Here is an 18,501-nt window from a genome sequence, read left to right as displayed (position 1 = left end):
GTTCCAAGCTTGAATGACTTCTTGCACAAAATACACTGTGCCTCATGTATGTTTTCTGGTACTGGTTTTAGCCATGGAGAAAACTCTTGGCTTAATAGCCAATTTTGGTTACATTTACACTTGCTCATATTTTCTAGACAAAAAGTAAATGACGCATCTCCCAAATGTCCCGGCCGCAACAACGCTTTTATTGGTTTCGCTATCAGGACGGAACCAATAATGGCGAGCCGTTATTTTTTTTAAATAAAAAAAAAATTGTCAATTTTAAAGTTTTATTTAGATTATAAAAATAAATTGGGGAAAAAAAATTATTCTATTTATGATGGTTTAAAAATTAAGACCTACGAAAGACATTTAAGACTTTTTAATACCAATTAAGGCCTGAGTTTTATTTTGAAGAATTCAATGCCTTTTAAGACTTTTTAAGGACCCGCGGGAACCCTGCTTAATAAGGGGAAAAATAGATTGTCCCCTTCAGACCTACATAAAACCTGAAGCTGATAGGATTTAACACACACAATTTTGTGCAATAAATCAACTTCTCCTGTGTGATTTTAAGATTAGCATGAATATAGAAGGTCTTAAGAGGCCAGCAGGTTTTATTAATGAGGATCAATGTAAAAGGTGTTTTTTTCCCCCCCTTTCTACACATAAATGCCTACTACTAAAAAATACTACTGAATTCCATAAACCGCTGGTATATCAGATAAAGTTCCAATAAAACATACCAATATTTGTTTTTGCAAAGCTAAAAAGGAGTACATGCTTTTTAAAAGTTGTTGATAAAGAATAAAAAGGAAGTAATCTTTAAAAATAAATAATTTTAATGGTGCATTTTCATGTTATATGCCTATACAAAGCAACCAAAAACCATCCAAGTTATATACAACCAAGTTATATACAGTGGGGGTCCGACCTGATAGTTTTAAAGGAATAGTACACCCAAAACATGATTAGCCTTCATTTTCTACTCACCCCCATGCTGAACAACACTCTTGAGTACTTTTTTGATCTCTCAAATGCATCTGGAGATCTGGGAGGCTTCTTGCTGTCTGCTGACATTCAAATAATGGAGGTCTATGGTGCCCGAGGCAGAAAGGTCCATAAAAGTCCACAAAAAAACGGGTCAATATTCCTCCATACTGCTCGTCCAATGTATTCCAAGTGTCCTGAGTGGGTAGTGTCCATAATTTACTCGAAACGAAGTCATTTAGAATGTTTTAGAGCCTAAACAGTAGTGTATAGGATCTCCAAAAAGCGTGCGCCTGCGAGTTCACGACTCTACGGAAACCGCGGCAGACCAAACCAGATGAAAGTGTGCATTTAGCGTCTGCTCTGCCGATAATGCATACGTAGAGGCTCGGCAAAGAACTCATGCTCTTCCTCAACATCCTCAGACATTTTTCTTTCGTTGTTTCTTTCTTTGCACAGGTAAACAGCACATTTTTTCTTCTACGTGAGTAGAAAATAAAGGCTAATCATGTTTTGGGTGTACTATTCCTTTAAAATTTTCCTTCTAGAGCATAGGGGCATGATGAGTTTGAAACAGATGTGGCGCCATCTGCTGGTAACAGAACTATCAAAAAGCTGCTAGCCTCCTCTTCAGTGTCATACACTATTCCCGGCGCTGTTTTAGACTAATTCCTCTCAGAATCAAATTAGTTTTTGTTTTTCCTCCCCAATGGATGTTGAACTTTTCATCATTTGTTTCCCCACTTCCCTGGCAGGTGCTAACTGGCTTAGCTGGCATATGCTACTTCCTTCTTTACACCCTGTTAAGGATCATACCTCGGTTATTACTGTAAATATAAACAAAGTGCTGTATTTACTAACAAACTGAGGAAAACAAAGCAGGCAAACAAAATAACTAATACACCAGCACCATGTGGCAATTTGAGGAAAACTTCATATGCAACTAGAAAAAAAAACTATAAAGTTTTAATTGTCCTTCAATCACAACCTTAATAATGTTTAAGACAGATTTTATATTTTGAGGTTCTAAACCGACAGCCATTCATAAAGGTGGTCCTCCTTTCTGTAGTTTGGTGCGAACTAACCTTCATCTCTGGAGTAGTCCTCTCCAGAGTGGGGCTCAAACAGATAATCTCCTGTAGCGAGCTCGAAGGCCTGACAAAACAATCACACACATCCATTATTATGAAGGATTTCATTTAAGTGACATCGGTCAAGACTTTAATTGAATATTGGGGTTCTGCTCAGTAAAATAACAGCAGTCCTGTACACAAAAATGGCATTTCCAAAAAATATCCAATGATTTCAAAATAATGTATAGGAAACAGTAAAGGGCTGCGTATACTCCCGCAGCAGTGTGTCGCAGTTAGCTTATTGCTAGTATGACGCAGATACCTTTAATTTATGGCCAATTTTGAAGCGTGGTCTGCTCTATGTTATTCCACGCCACAACGCAAGAGGGACAATCATGAACTAGCTAGGACTGTGGGTGTCCGTGTGTCGGTTAGACAAGATTGTTCGCCGTCTACAACCCCTCATCCAATGGCGGACGACACACAGTTCACCCGTGAGTGTTCCCGAAAGACGGCTGCAAACCAACAGGCCGTCGCACAGAGCAACAAACTAGCATCCTGTACGGTGCCTGGGATTGTGTCCGAGGTGTGACAGGCGTTTTGGACGACACTACAGCCAGAGTTTCTACCATTAGGTAGCAAACAGAAAATACGCTTAGTGTAGAGCGGATGTAGAATTGACCAATCAGAGGCCTCCTGTCTGCAGTCACCTACAATATGGGGAGGTGCAGCAGAGTGTCTGCGGAAGGAAGAGGGGCATATCTGCGTTAACTGCGACACACATGCAGACGACCTGGTTTCTGAGCATTAACCAGGCTTGACAGACATGATATAAATAAGTGGATGAAATAAAATGAAACACTTACAACTCTTAAAATCAGAATCTGCATCCCTAACATTTTGTATAGAATTAATGAAACTGAAGCATTTATTCTCCAACTGTACAGATTGTATCTAGAAACATTATTAAAGCACTACTTCCTGTTCCTTGGGAGTGATAAACCAACTATAAAAGTGGATGCATTTAAAGTGGCCTCCTGAATCACTATCTTTTTGTATGCTTCTTTTCCAAAGAAGCTGTAACTTTAACAGAACGTGTTGGTGTCCTACCATGCAGGCTGTGCTCCATATGTCTGCTGGAGTGCTGTAACCAGCTCCGATAAGAACCTCTAGTGAACGGTATTGTCGTGTCTGGATGTCATCTGTAAAATGTTTGTGCTGCAAAAAAAAAAAAAAAAACAATATTTAGGTCACAGACCCTGAAATGAAAACATGAATCCTCAGACAGTGTTCAGGATGGATGTAAAGGAAAAACAATTTACTAAATCCGGACCCATCCACTAACACCCACATGAGGTCACAGACGGCTGATTATTTTTACTCACCACCCAACAGGCGTTGCCGAGGTCGGCGATCTTGACCTGCAGTTTGTTGGCGTTAAGAGGGTCCAGGGGGTTTATCAACATGCTGCCTGCTGGATCTGGCAAAGACAGATATTTGAGTGTCCAGTCATCACTGAAATCTGTACAGTTAGCTCTGGGAGTCCATGTTAAGTTACAACAGAGGATATGATTTACATGTGTGGAGAAAAATTAGCATTCATATGCAGTATTCTAACTGGAATGAGTTGCTCTTACTGGGTTTCAAACCCCGAGTTTGGTGCCTCACCAAAAGCTTTTCTTCCTTTTGACCAGATCTGTTATAAATCAGGCTGAACATGAAAATACAAACCGGTTTAAATCTGCATCCATTACAGTGTGAACTAACATTTCTTTTTTATAAACACTAAAAATCCAACTTATTTCGTGTCATTTTCCGGTTTCTCTATAATGTAAGTCATTCATAATATAGTTTTCCTTTTACATCCAACGTATTATGTTTTAGGAGCTAAATGGATAAAACCTTTGATATAAACTAGTTTATATGAGGGAATGGTGACCTAGAGGTTATGGTATAGAGCCTGGCATCCTGAGGTTCTGAGTTCGAGCTCCAGTCCCACAGACTGCCACTATGGGTCTCTGAGCAAGACCCTAAACCCCACACTGCTCCCCGTGCGCCCCACGATGGAAGCCCACTGCTCCGCAAGGGAATGGGTTAAATGCAGAGGTAAATTTCTCCAATGTGAGATCATTTAAGTTTAATTCTTATTATATTTAGAAGAGCTGCAGAAATTATTTCACTCTCTGTAAATGTGTTTAGTGAACTAGATTAAAAAGGAAAACCAGTGATGTGTAACCAACCACTCTGGCTGTCCTCTTCTTCACTTCCCCTCTTGTTCTCCCCCTGAGTGTCCATGTCTTCCATCTTTATTCTCCCTTCTTCCCCTTCGATTCGTTGCACGGTTGCGTCGGAGTCGAGTGAAGCGGGGAGATGCTGCACGGTGGGGTCGGGCTCGCCGGATGAGGCGTCGCTGCCTTCATGCTCCTCTTTGTTACACAAAGCGTCTGGAGTCTCTGCGCCGCTTTCTGCTTGGTTTGCTTTCTGTCGGTCCGCCTGGTTCTGTGTGGACTCCTCCGTCCTTTGCGTTTCTGAACCGTCTTTGCTCTCTGGTGAGGAAGAACGGCCGTTGCAGTTGGTCTCCATTGTGGCCTCCTCCTCAGCTGCTCCCTCTGTCTGATGGCCTACCTGAGGCTTCAGAGGGGGCTGCTCGTCGGTGGTGGAGTCTGCTGCGAAAACAGCCTGGATTATTGAACCCGCTTGATTTAATCGTTTTCACCATTTTGCTACGTGACCAGAAGCAGCTAAGGAGCACATGGTAACCCTGGAGGAGCGCCAGAGAAAATCAACAACATTCACCTGTGCTCTCATGGTTAGCAACGTCTTGCTGCTTGGAAGAGATAGGAAGGGTAGCTGAGGACACGTCTTCATTAGTTTCCGTCTCCTCCTCATCCTCTTCCTCTGCACCACCATCAGGCGTAGCCCCTCCCTCCATCTCCTGAATCCTCTTCTCCAGCTGTTCCGCCTGCTTCTTCTGCTTTTTCTTCATCTTCTTCTTCTTGTTCTTTGACATTTTGGCCATCTAGTAATAGAAAACAACATTGCATTTAATCCCTGCAGATTCAAGAAGAAAAGTCCTCAGACGGAGAGAGATGAAATAAATTTAAAATAAAAAGGAGGGAGAACTCACAGTTTTGGGTGCCGGAGCTGTACTCACTGTAAAGGATGGGACATAAAGGGTATTTGAGTTGAGTGACATGCAGCACATTCACAGCCTCTCTATAATTAGGATTCTGTTTGACTGGATTAGTTTACACCCGCTTTCCTGACAGACAGCTTCAGCAGGGGCTGAGCAGGAGTGTGATAAATGTCTGTGCACGATGATAACAGATCCAGTGGTGACTCACTGCTTTTTCATAACAAAAAAAAAAAGCTTTTTGTTTTTAGGCACAAAAATCCACCAGAAATAGACACCGATATATCAATTAAATGTATTAGCAGTTAAAACTGAATCTTCTCCGCATTTGTGGCACTGTTAAATCTGAATATAAAGTATAAAAAATGTGGATAACAGAAGCCTTCCAAGTCAAACTGTTACCACGAGTATAAAATAGGACATTTGGTTACCTGCAGATCCAGAGGGAGGTGGAGCTCCAGACTTCTGCCACTGTGTCGCCTCAGCAGCCATTTTCCTAATGTAGGGCTCATTCACAGTCAGCAGAATGTTTTCAGGTTTAATGTCTGTATGGATGATCTTGCACTTGGTGTGGAGGTAGTCTAAGCCCTGCAGAACCTACAGAGGAGTCAGATCAAAAAGAAGGGCAGCTTAAGTGAGTGTGTGTCAATGCTTTGCATTGTAGGTTTTGTTTTGGAGTTCTGCTCTACCTGTCGTATGATGCTTTTCACACAGGGCTGGGGCAGGCCTTGATAGTTTGATTTTATGATCCATTTTAGGAGGTGGTAGCCCAGGACCTCAAAGACCATACAGACGTCTGCAGAGATCCAAGTCAAGGATGCCTCTTGTGTTACATGAATTGCTAGCACGGAGAAAATAATATGCAGCTTTTTGTGGTCCTTAATAGTAAATGACTTAAACAAATGAGGTAGAAGATGATAGGATACGAGTCCCATTCATGCCAGAAATTTTGAAGTCATCCAGAAGCTGCACCACCTTCTCCCTGTTAGGATCTCTGGGGTCTGTGTTTCTCACCTGGAAGACATGAGCGGCCATGAGGAAACTAGGAAATTCAGCGAGTGTTAACAGTAGGAAGAAGGCGTAATTTTAAACCATCAAATGTACACAGCTCCTGTATAAAAAAAGATCTAGGATTTCTTTTTTTCTTTATTGACATAAAAGCAAATTAATGTTTATCTTTTTTTAGATCAGTGAATCACAAAAATCTCTGAATGCGTCATTTTAAAACTTTTGCCCATTCTTCCAGACAGAATGTTTGCCAGTACAGTTTAAGCTCTAAATGTCTGACTTTGTTTTCCTTTGACCAGCTTCTAACTAATTAGGCAGGAACAATGATTAGGATCATGGTCCATTTAGACGACTCGCTTGATGCAAGGCGTCAAAAAGTATTTTATATAGCCCTCCTGCAGAAATACATGCCCCCAATCACACTACTGCCACCCCCATACTTCACAGCTGGTTTTCTAAGGCTTCCAACCTTCAGTTTTTCCTCCATTCAGTGATGATCATACACTGTAATTTTAGTTCAAACAGACACCGGGACATGTGTCCTAAGTTTAAAATCTTTGTCCACGGATGTTACTGCAAACTCTTAACTTGGCTTTTTATTGTACTCATGACCCCTTCCTCGCCGAGTTGCCTTTCAGCCAATGTGAAATGGTTCAAGATTAACCCAGCTGTTAACAAAAAACAAAAAATGAACATTTACTTTCTGCAAATAAGTTTATAACTGAAAAACTTTGCAACTGTGGAAAATATAAGCGCAACAATTTTAGGGCTCTAACCTCCCTGATTCCTTGTTTTTTCATGGTGGAACAAAAAGAGGCAGCGTGTTTGTGGCAGTGTTTTGCAATTTGGACCAACTCTAACATCTTCATATTTTTTTTTTATTTCTAACCTGAACAGCGATATTTTGACACTTATCTCAAAGAACAGTAAATTTATGAAATAAAACAGGGAAAGTTTTTGTGGCTAGAAAGTCGAGAAGTAAAAAGTAAAATTTTTTTAAATCACATTTATCCAGAAAAACTTCAATCTGTATAATGTATAAATGATCCTTACAGATTTGAGGAGCTTGATTTCATCCAGAGCCGTCTCTGTATAATGCTCAGCACTTTTTACAACCTTCATAGCCACGAAGCTCTTCTCCCTGGAAATAAAAACATATATGTATTAAATGTATTAATGTTGACACATTATTCAAAAGATTAACTTTTTATTTTTATTTTACTACACATGTAGCTAAAACTTAAAATGGGGATGCATTGAATTTAAACTGGGAAAGCACATTTTGACAGCAAAGCAAAAAAAAAACCTCTCCTGTTGTCAATCTGGACATTTTTCCCTTTTTCTTTCAATAAAAAATAAAATAATAAAACAAGTTTTACGATGCATCAGTTTAAGCAAGTTCAAAAGGATGAGCAGACTTACTGGATGTCCCAGGCCAGCCACACGGTGGAGAAGTGACCCCAGCCCAGCTTACGGATCACATGGTATCTACCATTGAACAGGTCACCAATCTTCACATGGTGATATCCACCTGACCGAATGCAAATAAGAAGAAAAACATGCTGTATTCATATCAAACATTTAAGTAAAACTTGAAATGTTAATCTATTAGGAATAAATCATCCTATCCAGTTTTAACCTATGGCTGATATCTCTATGTTGGACAGAATATGGAAGATGGAAAAGACAGAAGCCGCAAGAAGGGAAGGATCCAAGGTAACTAGTAAGGAAGGGATAAAGAACACAAGGAAACAGCTGAGAAGAGGGAAAGACGCCAGGAAGGAGTAGAGGCAGGGCAGGGAAGGCAGGGAAGGAATGACAGAGAGGAAAAGAAAAAGAAAGCATAAAATAAGCAAAAGCAGGAGGAAGAAAGGAGGTAAATAAGGACAGGACTGAGGGCAGAGGGATTGAGGCTGGGTTGAGCTTGATGCATGTTGGCTCTGCATTACAATGAGACAGTGTTTGCAGCATTTATACAGAACCAGAAAACTAATTAATTTTCATATCATCTTCCTGTCAAAGTTACTCATTTGTTTCTATTTTTTCCCACAATCTGTTGTTTGTAGTAATGTTTAAGAGGTAAATAGGATTCGCTCGTCCACCATGATATTCCAATGCAGCTGCGCAATAAAATGTCCTAGGCATGCAATGCAGATAAATCTGGCCGTGCAGATGGGCTTGGATGTTAAATTGACATACTTCGGCCGCGCAGACGCATAATGGATTCACAAGGCTTTAGGAGAAGGGTCGGAACGACAAAAGCTCAAGTTAGATAAGGTTTGCAACTAACGATTATTTTGCTGCTCAGTGATATAACTTACAAAAATGAGCATAAACCTGTGAATTTATTCCACCACCTCATTTATCTGGAGCAGCAGTGAAGCCCTACCCCTGCAGTAATCGTTGGGATCCTCCTGTTCGTCGTCGTCAGATCCCAGGATCTCCTCATCTTGCTCTGGAAGGGGAGAGTCCACCTGCCCATGCTGCGAGGACCCACCGCGACCGTGAGGCTCTGGTCTGATTGAACAACAACAAAACAGAGACATAATGTTGAGGAGGCAGACAGCATACTGAAAGGTCTGAACCATGAGAGGTGGAAATGTTAAAGATACGATCTCCAGGGGCTTCCAATCCAACTCCAGTTATATAATAGTAAAGACTACTTACTGAAGAAAATATGCATATAAAATGTGCACCAACATGAGTTTGACTGAAGGACAGTTACCACTTAACACAGAAAGAAGGGCAACACTATAATGACCCTTTACTAAGCTGTTAGTGGATTATTACTAGTAGGCATGGAAAAATAAATACATTATGTAAACAATAATAGTCTGTTGTAATCACAATTAATGACTCCTTTAATCCAACAAAAACTGAGCTTCATTGCAACATTAACTGTATAGCAGGGTAGTTAAGAATGTATTTTAGGTTGTTTGGAAGGAGTTAATTGGACAGTGTAATGCTTTTATATAGTCTGATAAAACACAAACCAATTTGAAAGTAGCTTTTAGTTTTAGCATTTATGAAGCAGTGTTAAGCTGAATAAATATGTAAAAAAAAAAAGCCCTTTGGGTAAGAACCTTGTAGTTTTAGTGCAGATATGACTTAAAAGCTTGTTAAAGCACCATGGATAGCACCACTCGGTGCTATCCATGGTGCCTTTCTATCATTCTAACAGCTGAAAATAGGTCCCTCTTTAGAGAAACTCAGCCTTTTACAGGATAAACCCCACCTGCTGTGATAAAGCCCACATCAGAGATCTAGCCAAAGACATCAGCCCTGAAGTTCCTACTTATCCTCCATGCTTTGGGTTTAGTGACTGCAGGAATCAGTGTCATGACCAGCTTGGAACGGTTTCCAGAAAGTCAGAGGATACTTTCCTGACTCCCTCCTGTGTCACTTCAAAATCTACAGTAGGACAGCAACAACCACTTATAAGATCCATGTTCTAAAATACATTCAACTAAACATGAGTGGGAGGGGGCGGTGTCCTTGATCTGGAGGACGGCACCCCTCTGCAGGACGGCAGCGGAAGACAAACCAGAGTGATGCTCTGAAGTGACGGGACCGTTTTGAATAAAACATGACCTCTCTGTTCATACAGACTGAAAGCAGATGAAGCAATTAGCATTTTTGAAACATACATTTTCCTTTCAACTTAACCAGAAGAATGTTGATATAAAATACACTCATATAATAGGATCCACAGAAAATCATTAACAAAGGAGGCAGGGCAAAAGTCCTGATAAGGACAGCAAAACCCTGATGTTTACATCACTGATGTTGGATGCCAAAAACAGGATGATTGTGTTTTTGTAGATAACAGCACCCGACCTCTCTCTGCCTGTCCATGCCATGAAGGGTGTTAGTTCCTCGGCATCCCCAGCATCACATATCCTACCTGCAAGATGCACGGATGCCCATGGGACGGGAGGCGAGGAGAAGAACCAGGGAGTGCAGGTACTGAAACAGTCTCTCACTCCATTTGCCAGATGAGAGAAAAATGAAGGGGGTTCAGGAGCAAAAAAGTAGAGCAGAGGCAGTAAAAATCGATCAGCTGATGACTAAGCAGCCGATGAAATGGGCTAAGAAGACTGAAGAGGAGAGAGCGTAGAAGATCTGGCGGAACTGAATCCTGGACTGCAGGTTTCCACAACACGCTCTCTGATTCTTGCTCACTTTCTGCTCTCTCAAAGCCACCGTCTCTCCGCTGCTCTGCCTGACCGAGAAATCTCCTTGGCTGTCGTCAGCCTGAGGCCCCACCCCCTCTGGCTAGCAGCTGGAAGATGATTGGAGGAAAGAGCCAAGCACTGCATTGCAGGTGAGGTGTGACATCAATCCCCCTCCTAACCAGACCAAAACATCAGTCTCCTTTGCCCCCTGTAAGGCCATCATCAGCACCACCATTCATGACCTTCATTACCTAAATATGCATTAAATATAAACTTTGCTGTGCAATCAGCATCCAGAGTGGCCTCTTCAAACGGTGTCAGGGCCTATATATATCCTAGAATCTTTCCCTTAGGAAATACTCCACTGAATTATCTAAACCCTATAATGATCAACAGCCTCTGATTGGTCCGAGCATTACATACAGAGACAGAGCAAACCTGTTGACACCCTCTGCAACAATGTTGACACCTTTTAAATACATATATTTAGAAAAAAATTTATTAAACGTGAATTTATTTCATAGGGGGACAAAGCCAGTTATGAAACTCGCCTTTTTTTTATAATAACCTTTTTTTTTGGGCAAAAAATAAAGAATTTATTCCTTTCCTACAACATGTTTCTCACAGTTTCCATTGAGAGGGAGCTTTACCCATCCCTCCAGATGATCCAGAGACTTGTAGCCTCTCTTCTGTTTTCTTCTCCTCAGCTAACCTCACAGGCTGTCTGTTGTGTTTAGGCGTGATGATTGGCATGGCTGTAGGGGAAGGCAGATATCTTTTCACTTTGTTAATTTGGCCCAATTAAAGACCCAATGACAACACTTTCTAGGTTTTCTGGTGAACTCTAGAATTCAGTTTAAATCTGCTGTAATTTAAATCTTTTTAAATGCCCTGCAGTCTAAAAGCTCTATAATAGAGAAGGACCATTACATCAGTGGATGATATTAGTTTTTTTCTTGTATTGGCCGAAACATACATGCCTTTGCAGATTCATTAGCGGTTTTATCAGATATACTTTGAGATCATCATGAAGCTCATGCACTGCCGCTCCCTTTATATCAGATATTGTCCTGCCCTTTGGTAGGGCTGAGCAATGAACTGAATTATAAATGCAATTTAATAAAACGCTATTTTCAAATTGCAGAGGCAGTCAATGTTTGGTCACATTACTTTACATTTAACAGGAGTAAGAAGCTACATTTCTCCCTAAATCCTTTTAAGTGGCAGTCGTACACGTTAAGTGGGTCTTCTGCCACATAAATCAGAGGAGTTGCAGCAAACAGCCAGATCCATACATGATATTAGAAATAACTTTTTCAAGCAAAGGTTACAGTAAATTCCTGCAACAATGAACTCCGAACAAGCAAGCTTTCAGCATCCTGAAAAAACTGAAACCCTGAAGTGAAATATCTACATGCTTATGGTTATAGCAAAAGAAAATTGCAAGATTGTAAGAGTAGTGCAGATATATTGTACATCCCTACCTTTAATCGTGTAGTTGAAGAAAGAAAATAAAAGGAACCAAACCTATCAGGTTTGAGTCATTTATCAGTAGTACATTGAGAATGAAAGGAGAGACGTGTTTTTGGATGGGGGCATAACTTTGTTCTCCTATAAAGAAAAGAGCCACAACATTTCCCCAGGAAGCCTAAAGTTTGGTGTTCTCTCTGTGTGGGTTTCAGGCTGTTAAATACAAACAAGCTCTCAGTAGACACCAGAAAAACCCAGTTTCTGTTGTTATTGCACCAAGACCGCTGCAGGGAGAGTAGGTAAATAAATAATAAAATAAATAAAGACTTGACGGTAGACCAAAGAAAAGCAGAGGAGCTGCAGCCTTCTGTCACTTTTAATTTAAATCTACAAACATCACAAAAGGGAAGTAGTAAAAAAAAGTGACAGAAAATATATCGTCTTAAATTTGAATGATCAGATTCTCTCATCTGAGTTGTTTTAACAAAATCCTGATTCTATTTAAAGGGGAACACTGTAATAGAGATCAGCGAGCAATGAGAGCCTGGGGGGGATTAAGTGGAGATCAACTGATGGCGTTGTTTTTTAAACTGCTGCTAATTATTCTGACATAAGCCTGACAGACAGTGATATCCGCTGATGATATTTTTGGACCAATTCTTGGAGTCAATTGCCTTCTAGAGGGTGCTGCTATTCTTTCCTAAAAGGTATAGTGGAGGATTTTCACGAATTTGTGAAAAGACCCACCCTCTCCACTTAAAAAAAAAAAAAAAAACACATGCACAACCCTGTACCTGGTATCAAACGCGTGCGAGAGCACACAAAAGCCAATTTCTCCTCCGTTTAAAAGTTGCTGTTTGCATCGCTCATACGAGTTTATTTTACAAAAGAAGATATGCAATTTTTCCACTATGTCAGACTAGAACATCCCCCACTATACCTTTAAGTAAAGGCTTACTGGTATTTGCAAGAGAAGTAATACCAGATTGGAGGCATCCAAGAGCAGAAACATGAATCAACCCAGTCTGGTCCAGGATTATTTATTTCCTTAAAAGTATACAGAATTAACTTTATGCCACTCTATTTGTAAATATAAAAACTTGATAAAACCTTTAAGTTATCACTTAAATAGCAGCCCATTTAACCACCTCTTTGAATTCATTTCTTGCAGCACAGCACTGAAAGCTGAATTACATAAAAAAAAAAAAAAGCAACATCCAAATTAGAGAGAGATATATTGTGACTTTTAATGATAGTTTTACAACGATAAACATTGGAAATCATGAAAGCGTTTCAACTATTTTTTTATTCAGTAACCAACTAGATTTCTACTCCATTATATCTGCTACATACATATTTTTTCATACTGTGTTAAAAAAAATTTGGTTTAATAAGTCAGTTTATTAAGTCAGCTAGCACAATAAATTTGTTAAAAATAAAATGATTTACTGGTTTTGTTGATTCAACATAATGTAAAAACAACATTTTTTAGCCCCTCATGTTATGAGAAGACCCTCTTAATACAAGAGAAAGAAAATTATTTCAAATAGGTGGCTATCAATCGTTTATCATAATAAATAAAAAAAAAAAATTTAAATTTAAAAAAATCAACTTTAGGAAGTCATTGATCAATAATTTGCATCCCTAGTATCCCTATTAATTAAATTGTTAGCACAAATCGTACCTGGTTCATTCTGCGTGAATCAAGTCAGGAACTGCTTTGTGGTCGAAATAAACAAATTTCAACAAGTACCATCCCAGTGAGGTAAAACATGACTGTGGTGGATGATCCTCCCACCACCACATCGTGTTAGTATTTTTTTTCTTGCTTTATATTACAATTTATGTTTAAGTTTGTTATTTATTTTAGACAGGTATTTTCTAATGGGTGCACACTTTAGTTAATGTCTGTCTGAATGGTTTATTTACACTTGTTCTTTTGTTTGAGGTGCTGCTGATGCAAACCAACTGGAGAAGGAAAACTGGAGCGTACCATTTTTGAAAGACTGACGGGGGAGACTTGTTTCAAGTTCTTTTCAATTAGTTTGTCACTTAAATACTCACTTATTGTTTCTGCTAAGTAAAAGTTAGTTTTGCTTTATTTGTTTCATAGAGTGGTATTTTTTTTGTATTTATTGGTTCTTTTGTTATGTTGTGCCTCCCTCATGTGGTAGACTTGGGTTACTCCATCCTTTTTTAAGCAGCCTTTAGTTCTTTGTTCAGTTTTTTTTTGTTTGAGTTTGATCCTCATTTGACCTCAGTTAAGTTGGGCCCAGATTCATGTTATTTTGTATTGTTTTTGAGCCTTTGTTAACCATTTTTGACACAATTAAATGAAGCACTTTTTAAATTTTTGAACACCTTTTGTCCTTATTTAAGTTTGGTCCCTCACAATGACAAAACTAAAAACCACAACCTTTGACATGTCCACATTTCCGAAAAAAACACTCGACATGACAGTATGTCAGTGCCTCCTGCTCTCCAAGGGGGTGCATAGTTTCCAGCCGTTTGGCAACATCTAGACCTCGTAAGTAGAATAAAATGAGGAGCACAGGAAGATATCACCGCTGACGATGGAGCAGCGCCAAATAGCGTTCCTTAACTGTGAACAAAATCAATTCAAAGTGCCTGAGGAGCAGAATAAAAGGTGCAATGCACATGCAGGTAGTAGTAAATTAGCCCACTTTGGCATTCCAACCTTTCCTGAGGAGTAGAAATAAGCTTAAAACAACATTGCAACTGCATGTTGCAGAGACCCTTTATTTAAGGTTTCCATAGTTCACAAAACAGCAGCAGTTCGTAACACAGCTTTAAAAAACCAAAGCATTTTTTTTACTGGCTGAAGTCAGCCACAAAAATCAGCATACATGTATTAATGTAGGTCTACTACAAATAGGACATAAAAAGAGAACAAGCTGTTGTAAATCCTGCAGTGTAAGAGTGTAGTGCTGTAGTGAGCTGCAGATGAGACAGCAGTTGATGGGTTATGTAATGAGCCATTGCTGGAGCTGGGAGAGAGGCAGAAAAACACAACAGAGAGCAACAGCACTGGTAAAAATCTCTGCTTTCTTTCCTGAGCTCCAAAATTTGATTCAATTAATTAAAGTTACAGAAATAGGTGGGTTTATACCCCAGAGATGCAACAATTTGATGCACAAAAACTATATTAGAATCAAAATTCAAACGCGCTCTTTGAAAAGCTGGAAGTAGAAATCGATGATGGAAACAATCAGCATGTTTTCCTACATTAAGCAGAATAAATAAACAGGTGTTTACTAAAGTCGCAACAATCAATCTATAAAAGCTCCAAAATGGATAACACATCCAACTATTAATGTGTTTGCCTCAGCATAAAGTAATAGTTCATTATAGTTCTAACAAAAACAAACAAAAAAGACTAGCTTTTCCTTCCAAATGCACAAATAAAAACAGCTCACTTGCATGTTAGACCACTGGCAAGTTTAACCACAGCCGTATTGATGGAGAAGATCCAGTCCAAGAGCCACATGGCATACAACACGCAAGACTGCTGCTTTTCTCTTAAAACAACCACCAGTAAAGCCAGAATCAGTTGATGGACAATCTCTCTAGAAACTCAGTTGTGACCGGATCTGCACTACTCCCCCTCTGCTCTCTAAATGCACAGTGGCAGCTGAGTCCCTCACACCACAGCAGAAACAAAAAGGAGTGAGTGACACAAGAGAGTGGGGTGGGAGGGAGTGTGATTAGCTGGAGGTTGAATGACATTGGCTTTTATTCCCCCAGCCATTGTAAAAGAACCACTTGCAACATCACAACTCATGTGTACACCTTTTAATTTAGATTATATACCATGAACAGCAAGATGATATGAAAGGTGCAAATCTGTCTGAAGAAAAGAGCAGCCTCTTGGTTCAAAAAGTATCCAAAACTACTACCAGACACAAACAACAGCAGATCCTAAACCAAACCTGGACCACTAAGAATACAAGTACATGTAATCTGTGCTTCATTGTACAGCAAACTGACTGGATCCGAATGCAACAGAAAGCAGTTCCAAAACTGATAACTAGGGTTGGGAATTGATAAGATTTTCACAATTCCGATTCTCTTATCGTTTCTGTGAAACGATTAAATTCTCGTATCAATTCTCTGAAACTACCTTTGCATGGGATATTCTATTTCTGCCTGCCTCTGCGTAAAAAGAAGGCAGTGAACGGGAGCTGCAGCCTCTGAGCCAGCCAGGCTACCGTCTTGTCATCTAAATCTAATGGAGAAGGCATCAGTCTTATGACAGAGCATTGCTGTACAATTTTGGGAAATAAACTCATCTCCCCCTGATATAAATAAACGAGCGTCATCTTCATCTCCCTACCTGAACTGTGGAGCAACTTTGTAGCACGTTTAATAACCCAAAGGGAGGTAGGAATTATTTTTTTCTCCAGAAATTGCATTTGATTTACTAGGAACCACATTAAGGACAGCCAGTGATATAAAACTAGCTACTTACAACCAGAGTTGCCTTCCATGCTGGTCGTAACTTTAGCTTCTGTCCGAAAGCATCAAAAACACGGCATTTGTTAAAATGTATGCCATGTTGTGTGTGCAGGTGTTTCTGCATGTTGGATGTATTTCCTCCCGCTGATGTAATTGCCACTTTACAATGATTGCAAAGCGCCCTGTTGCCATCTTTCTCTTCCTTGAAATTAAGCCAAGCTTTCAATCGCTTTTGTTTTGCTTTTCTAGACTGACGCCTGGTCACGTCGTACTTTCTTACTGAATGCCGTGTGCGTAACTTGCGTAAGTCGTGCTGCCCAGCGCTAGGCTCTGGTGCAGCCTGGAATCGATAAGAGAATCGTTAAGTGAGCTGCCAAACGGTGCCATGGAATTGGAACACACGGAACCGGTTCTGAACAGGAACCAGTTTTCGATTCCCAACCCTACCAGTGATATCCTCCATGTCATGCTGCATTGATGCAATAATTCACATAAATAGGATCACCAACCAAGCAACTACTGCATACACTGTGCATATTTTTTTTTTATATGAACTAACAGCTTGGAATAGCTTTGTTACGCTATGAAAAATAACAGAAATACAGTGTTAATATATATCCTAATATGTTCAATTGATCAGCATCAGCCTCTGAATAAAATAAACCCATAAAACAGTCACTTTTCTGTCATTTTTCTAATGATGAACCGGATTTTCTGCCTATTCCTTTATGGTAACAAAACTCTATTGCTTTGTCTCCAGAACAGAACAATAGTTCTAAAATATAATGTGAATAGAAAAGTTTTGTGGTTACTTTTTGCCAGGTTTCCTCGGCTTCGTCCTCTTCTTCCTCGCTTGAATCGCGAGAACTGAAAAGCAGAAAGCAAACGGGTTAAAGAAAAAGAAAAATGGTGACAAAGATAACACGCCTCTGAGTTTGTTTAGGAGAGTCAAAAAAATATACTTGACTCAGCTGAGGTGTATAAAAACGAGCAAGATCACGAGTAATGATTAAAAATAAGCAACTATCTAGCTAGCGGGTTATTTAGCCTCGCGGTGCATTATGGGTATTTTTAATTTAGATTCAAACAGCAACTATCGGCATTTAGCGCTGAAAAATACGTATCACCTCTGGAAAATATTATATTAAAACACATTTGACTGTATGATATACATTTTTCCCCCCAAAGCCTGCAACAAAAGCCTACTTTTAGCATAAGCTGTCTATAACGTGAAGCTAATAATATAGAGCTAAAGCTAACATAACGTTACCACATAAAACACGGAGCACAGCGCATGGTACACTACTCTACACCGGTTCTTACTGGCTTTGTTTTATCTAGTCTGTTACTGTTCATACAACAAGCAGTCACCGACAAATACCAGGTGTTAATGGTTTGGGAATAACAGGTTTAGCAGGTAAAATGCTGTTGAGGTTTTAGTTTGCAACGTTACCTTTTCTCTCCATGCTGAACAGTCAGTCAAGTGCTGCGTTCAGTAACTGTCGGAAATACCAGAACCGTTTGTGTAGTGCGTAGTTATTGTGTCATAGGTAAAGGGTGCTCTGTAGGGGAACTGCACTGTTGATTAAACGCTGGTTCCCTTTCCCAATTTTCTTCTTGTATTTATCACTTTTCGGGCTCATTTATATATATTTTTTCCAATTCCCATGTTAGTAGCATTACCGGATATGCGACGTTTCCTACCAATCATGGCAGGTGCCTACCTATCCCTCAGGCAGGACGTTCAGTTCTCGTGTGCAGAACTCATGACCCCTCCCTGTGGAGGACCAATCCTGCCATAATTCAAAATAAATACAGAAATAAATGCTCCAAAAATAAATAAGCATACAATTAATTGTCCCCCAAAAATACAATACACAAATAAATGTAGGAAGAAATTAAGTTATACATATACTCTTTTAATTAGCTTCTTTGTTTATTTGCCTTTGTGATGATTACCTCATTTATTTATTGTCCGTTCTATTCCTCAACTTTATTTATTACTTATTTCTTTAAGTATTTATATATGTGCATGTTATAATATTTTTGTCTAGTTTATTCTTCCTTTGTATTTTTTACCCTATTTATTTCTACCCTGCTCTTCATTTTTACAAAGGCAAAAAACAAAGAAGCTAATTAAAAGATTATATATATATATATATATATATATATATATATATATATATATATATAT

At 39.4% G+C, this 18,501-nt stretch overlaps 1 protein-coding gene across 3 annotated transcripts in view; it reads right to left on the bottom strand.

Moving 5' to 3' along the window:
- The window catches only part of LOC107101433 (SRSF protein kinase 1-like), a 20,472-nt gene extending 2,573 nt beyond the window's left edge, over window positions 1-17,899 (bottom strand). The window contains exons 1-14 of one of the 3 annotated variants that reach the window (XM_015400351.1): window positions 17,761-17,899; window positions 17,120-17,174; window positions 8,576-8,703; window positions 7,609-7,717; window positions 7,240-7,327; window positions 6,105-6,192; window positions 5,868-5,974; window positions 5,610-5,775; window positions 5,173-5,198; window positions 4,842-5,064; window positions 4,286-4,708; window positions 3,431-3,525; window positions 3,156-3,263; window positions 2,058-2,127 (exon numbers count right to left, since the gene is read on the bottom strand). In XM_015400351.1, the coding sequence (XP_015255837.1) occupies window positions 2,058-2,127; window positions 3,156-3,263; window positions 3,431-3,525; window positions 4,286-4,708; window positions 4,842-5,064; window positions 5,173-5,198; window positions 5,610-5,775; window positions 5,868-5,974; window positions 6,105-6,192; window positions 7,240-7,327; window positions 7,609-7,717; window positions 8,576-8,703; window positions 17,120-17,174; window positions 17,761-17,773 (1,699 nt within the window). In that variant the 5' untranslated portion in view covers window positions 17,774-17,899. Of the gene's footprint in view, window positions 1-2,057; window positions 2,128-3,155; window positions 3,264-3,430; window positions 3,526-4,285; window positions 4,712-4,841; window positions 5,065-5,172; window positions 5,199-5,609; window positions 5,776-5,867; window positions 5,975-6,104; window positions 6,193-7,239; window positions 7,328-7,608; window positions 7,718-8,575; window positions 8,704-10,090; window positions 10,475-17,119; window positions 17,175-17,760 lie in introns of those variants that run through there. The other 2 variants (XM_015400350.1, XM_015400352.1) reach the window with 2 other exon arrangements.
- Window positions 17,900-18,501: the final 602 nt, after the last annotated feature.

This window comes from Cyprinodon variegatus, unplaced genomic scaffold, assembly GCF_000732505.1.
Source record: "Cyprinodon variegatus isolate N-32 unplaced genomic scaffold, C_variegatus-1.0 Scaffold1094, whole genome shotgun sequence".
In the NCBI taxonomy this organism is placed as follows: Eukaryota; Metazoa; Chordata; class Actinopteri; order Cyprinodontiformes; family Cyprinodontidae; genus Cyprinodon; species Cyprinodon variegatus.
This window is presented reverse-complemented; position numbering and strand designations above follow the sequence as displayed.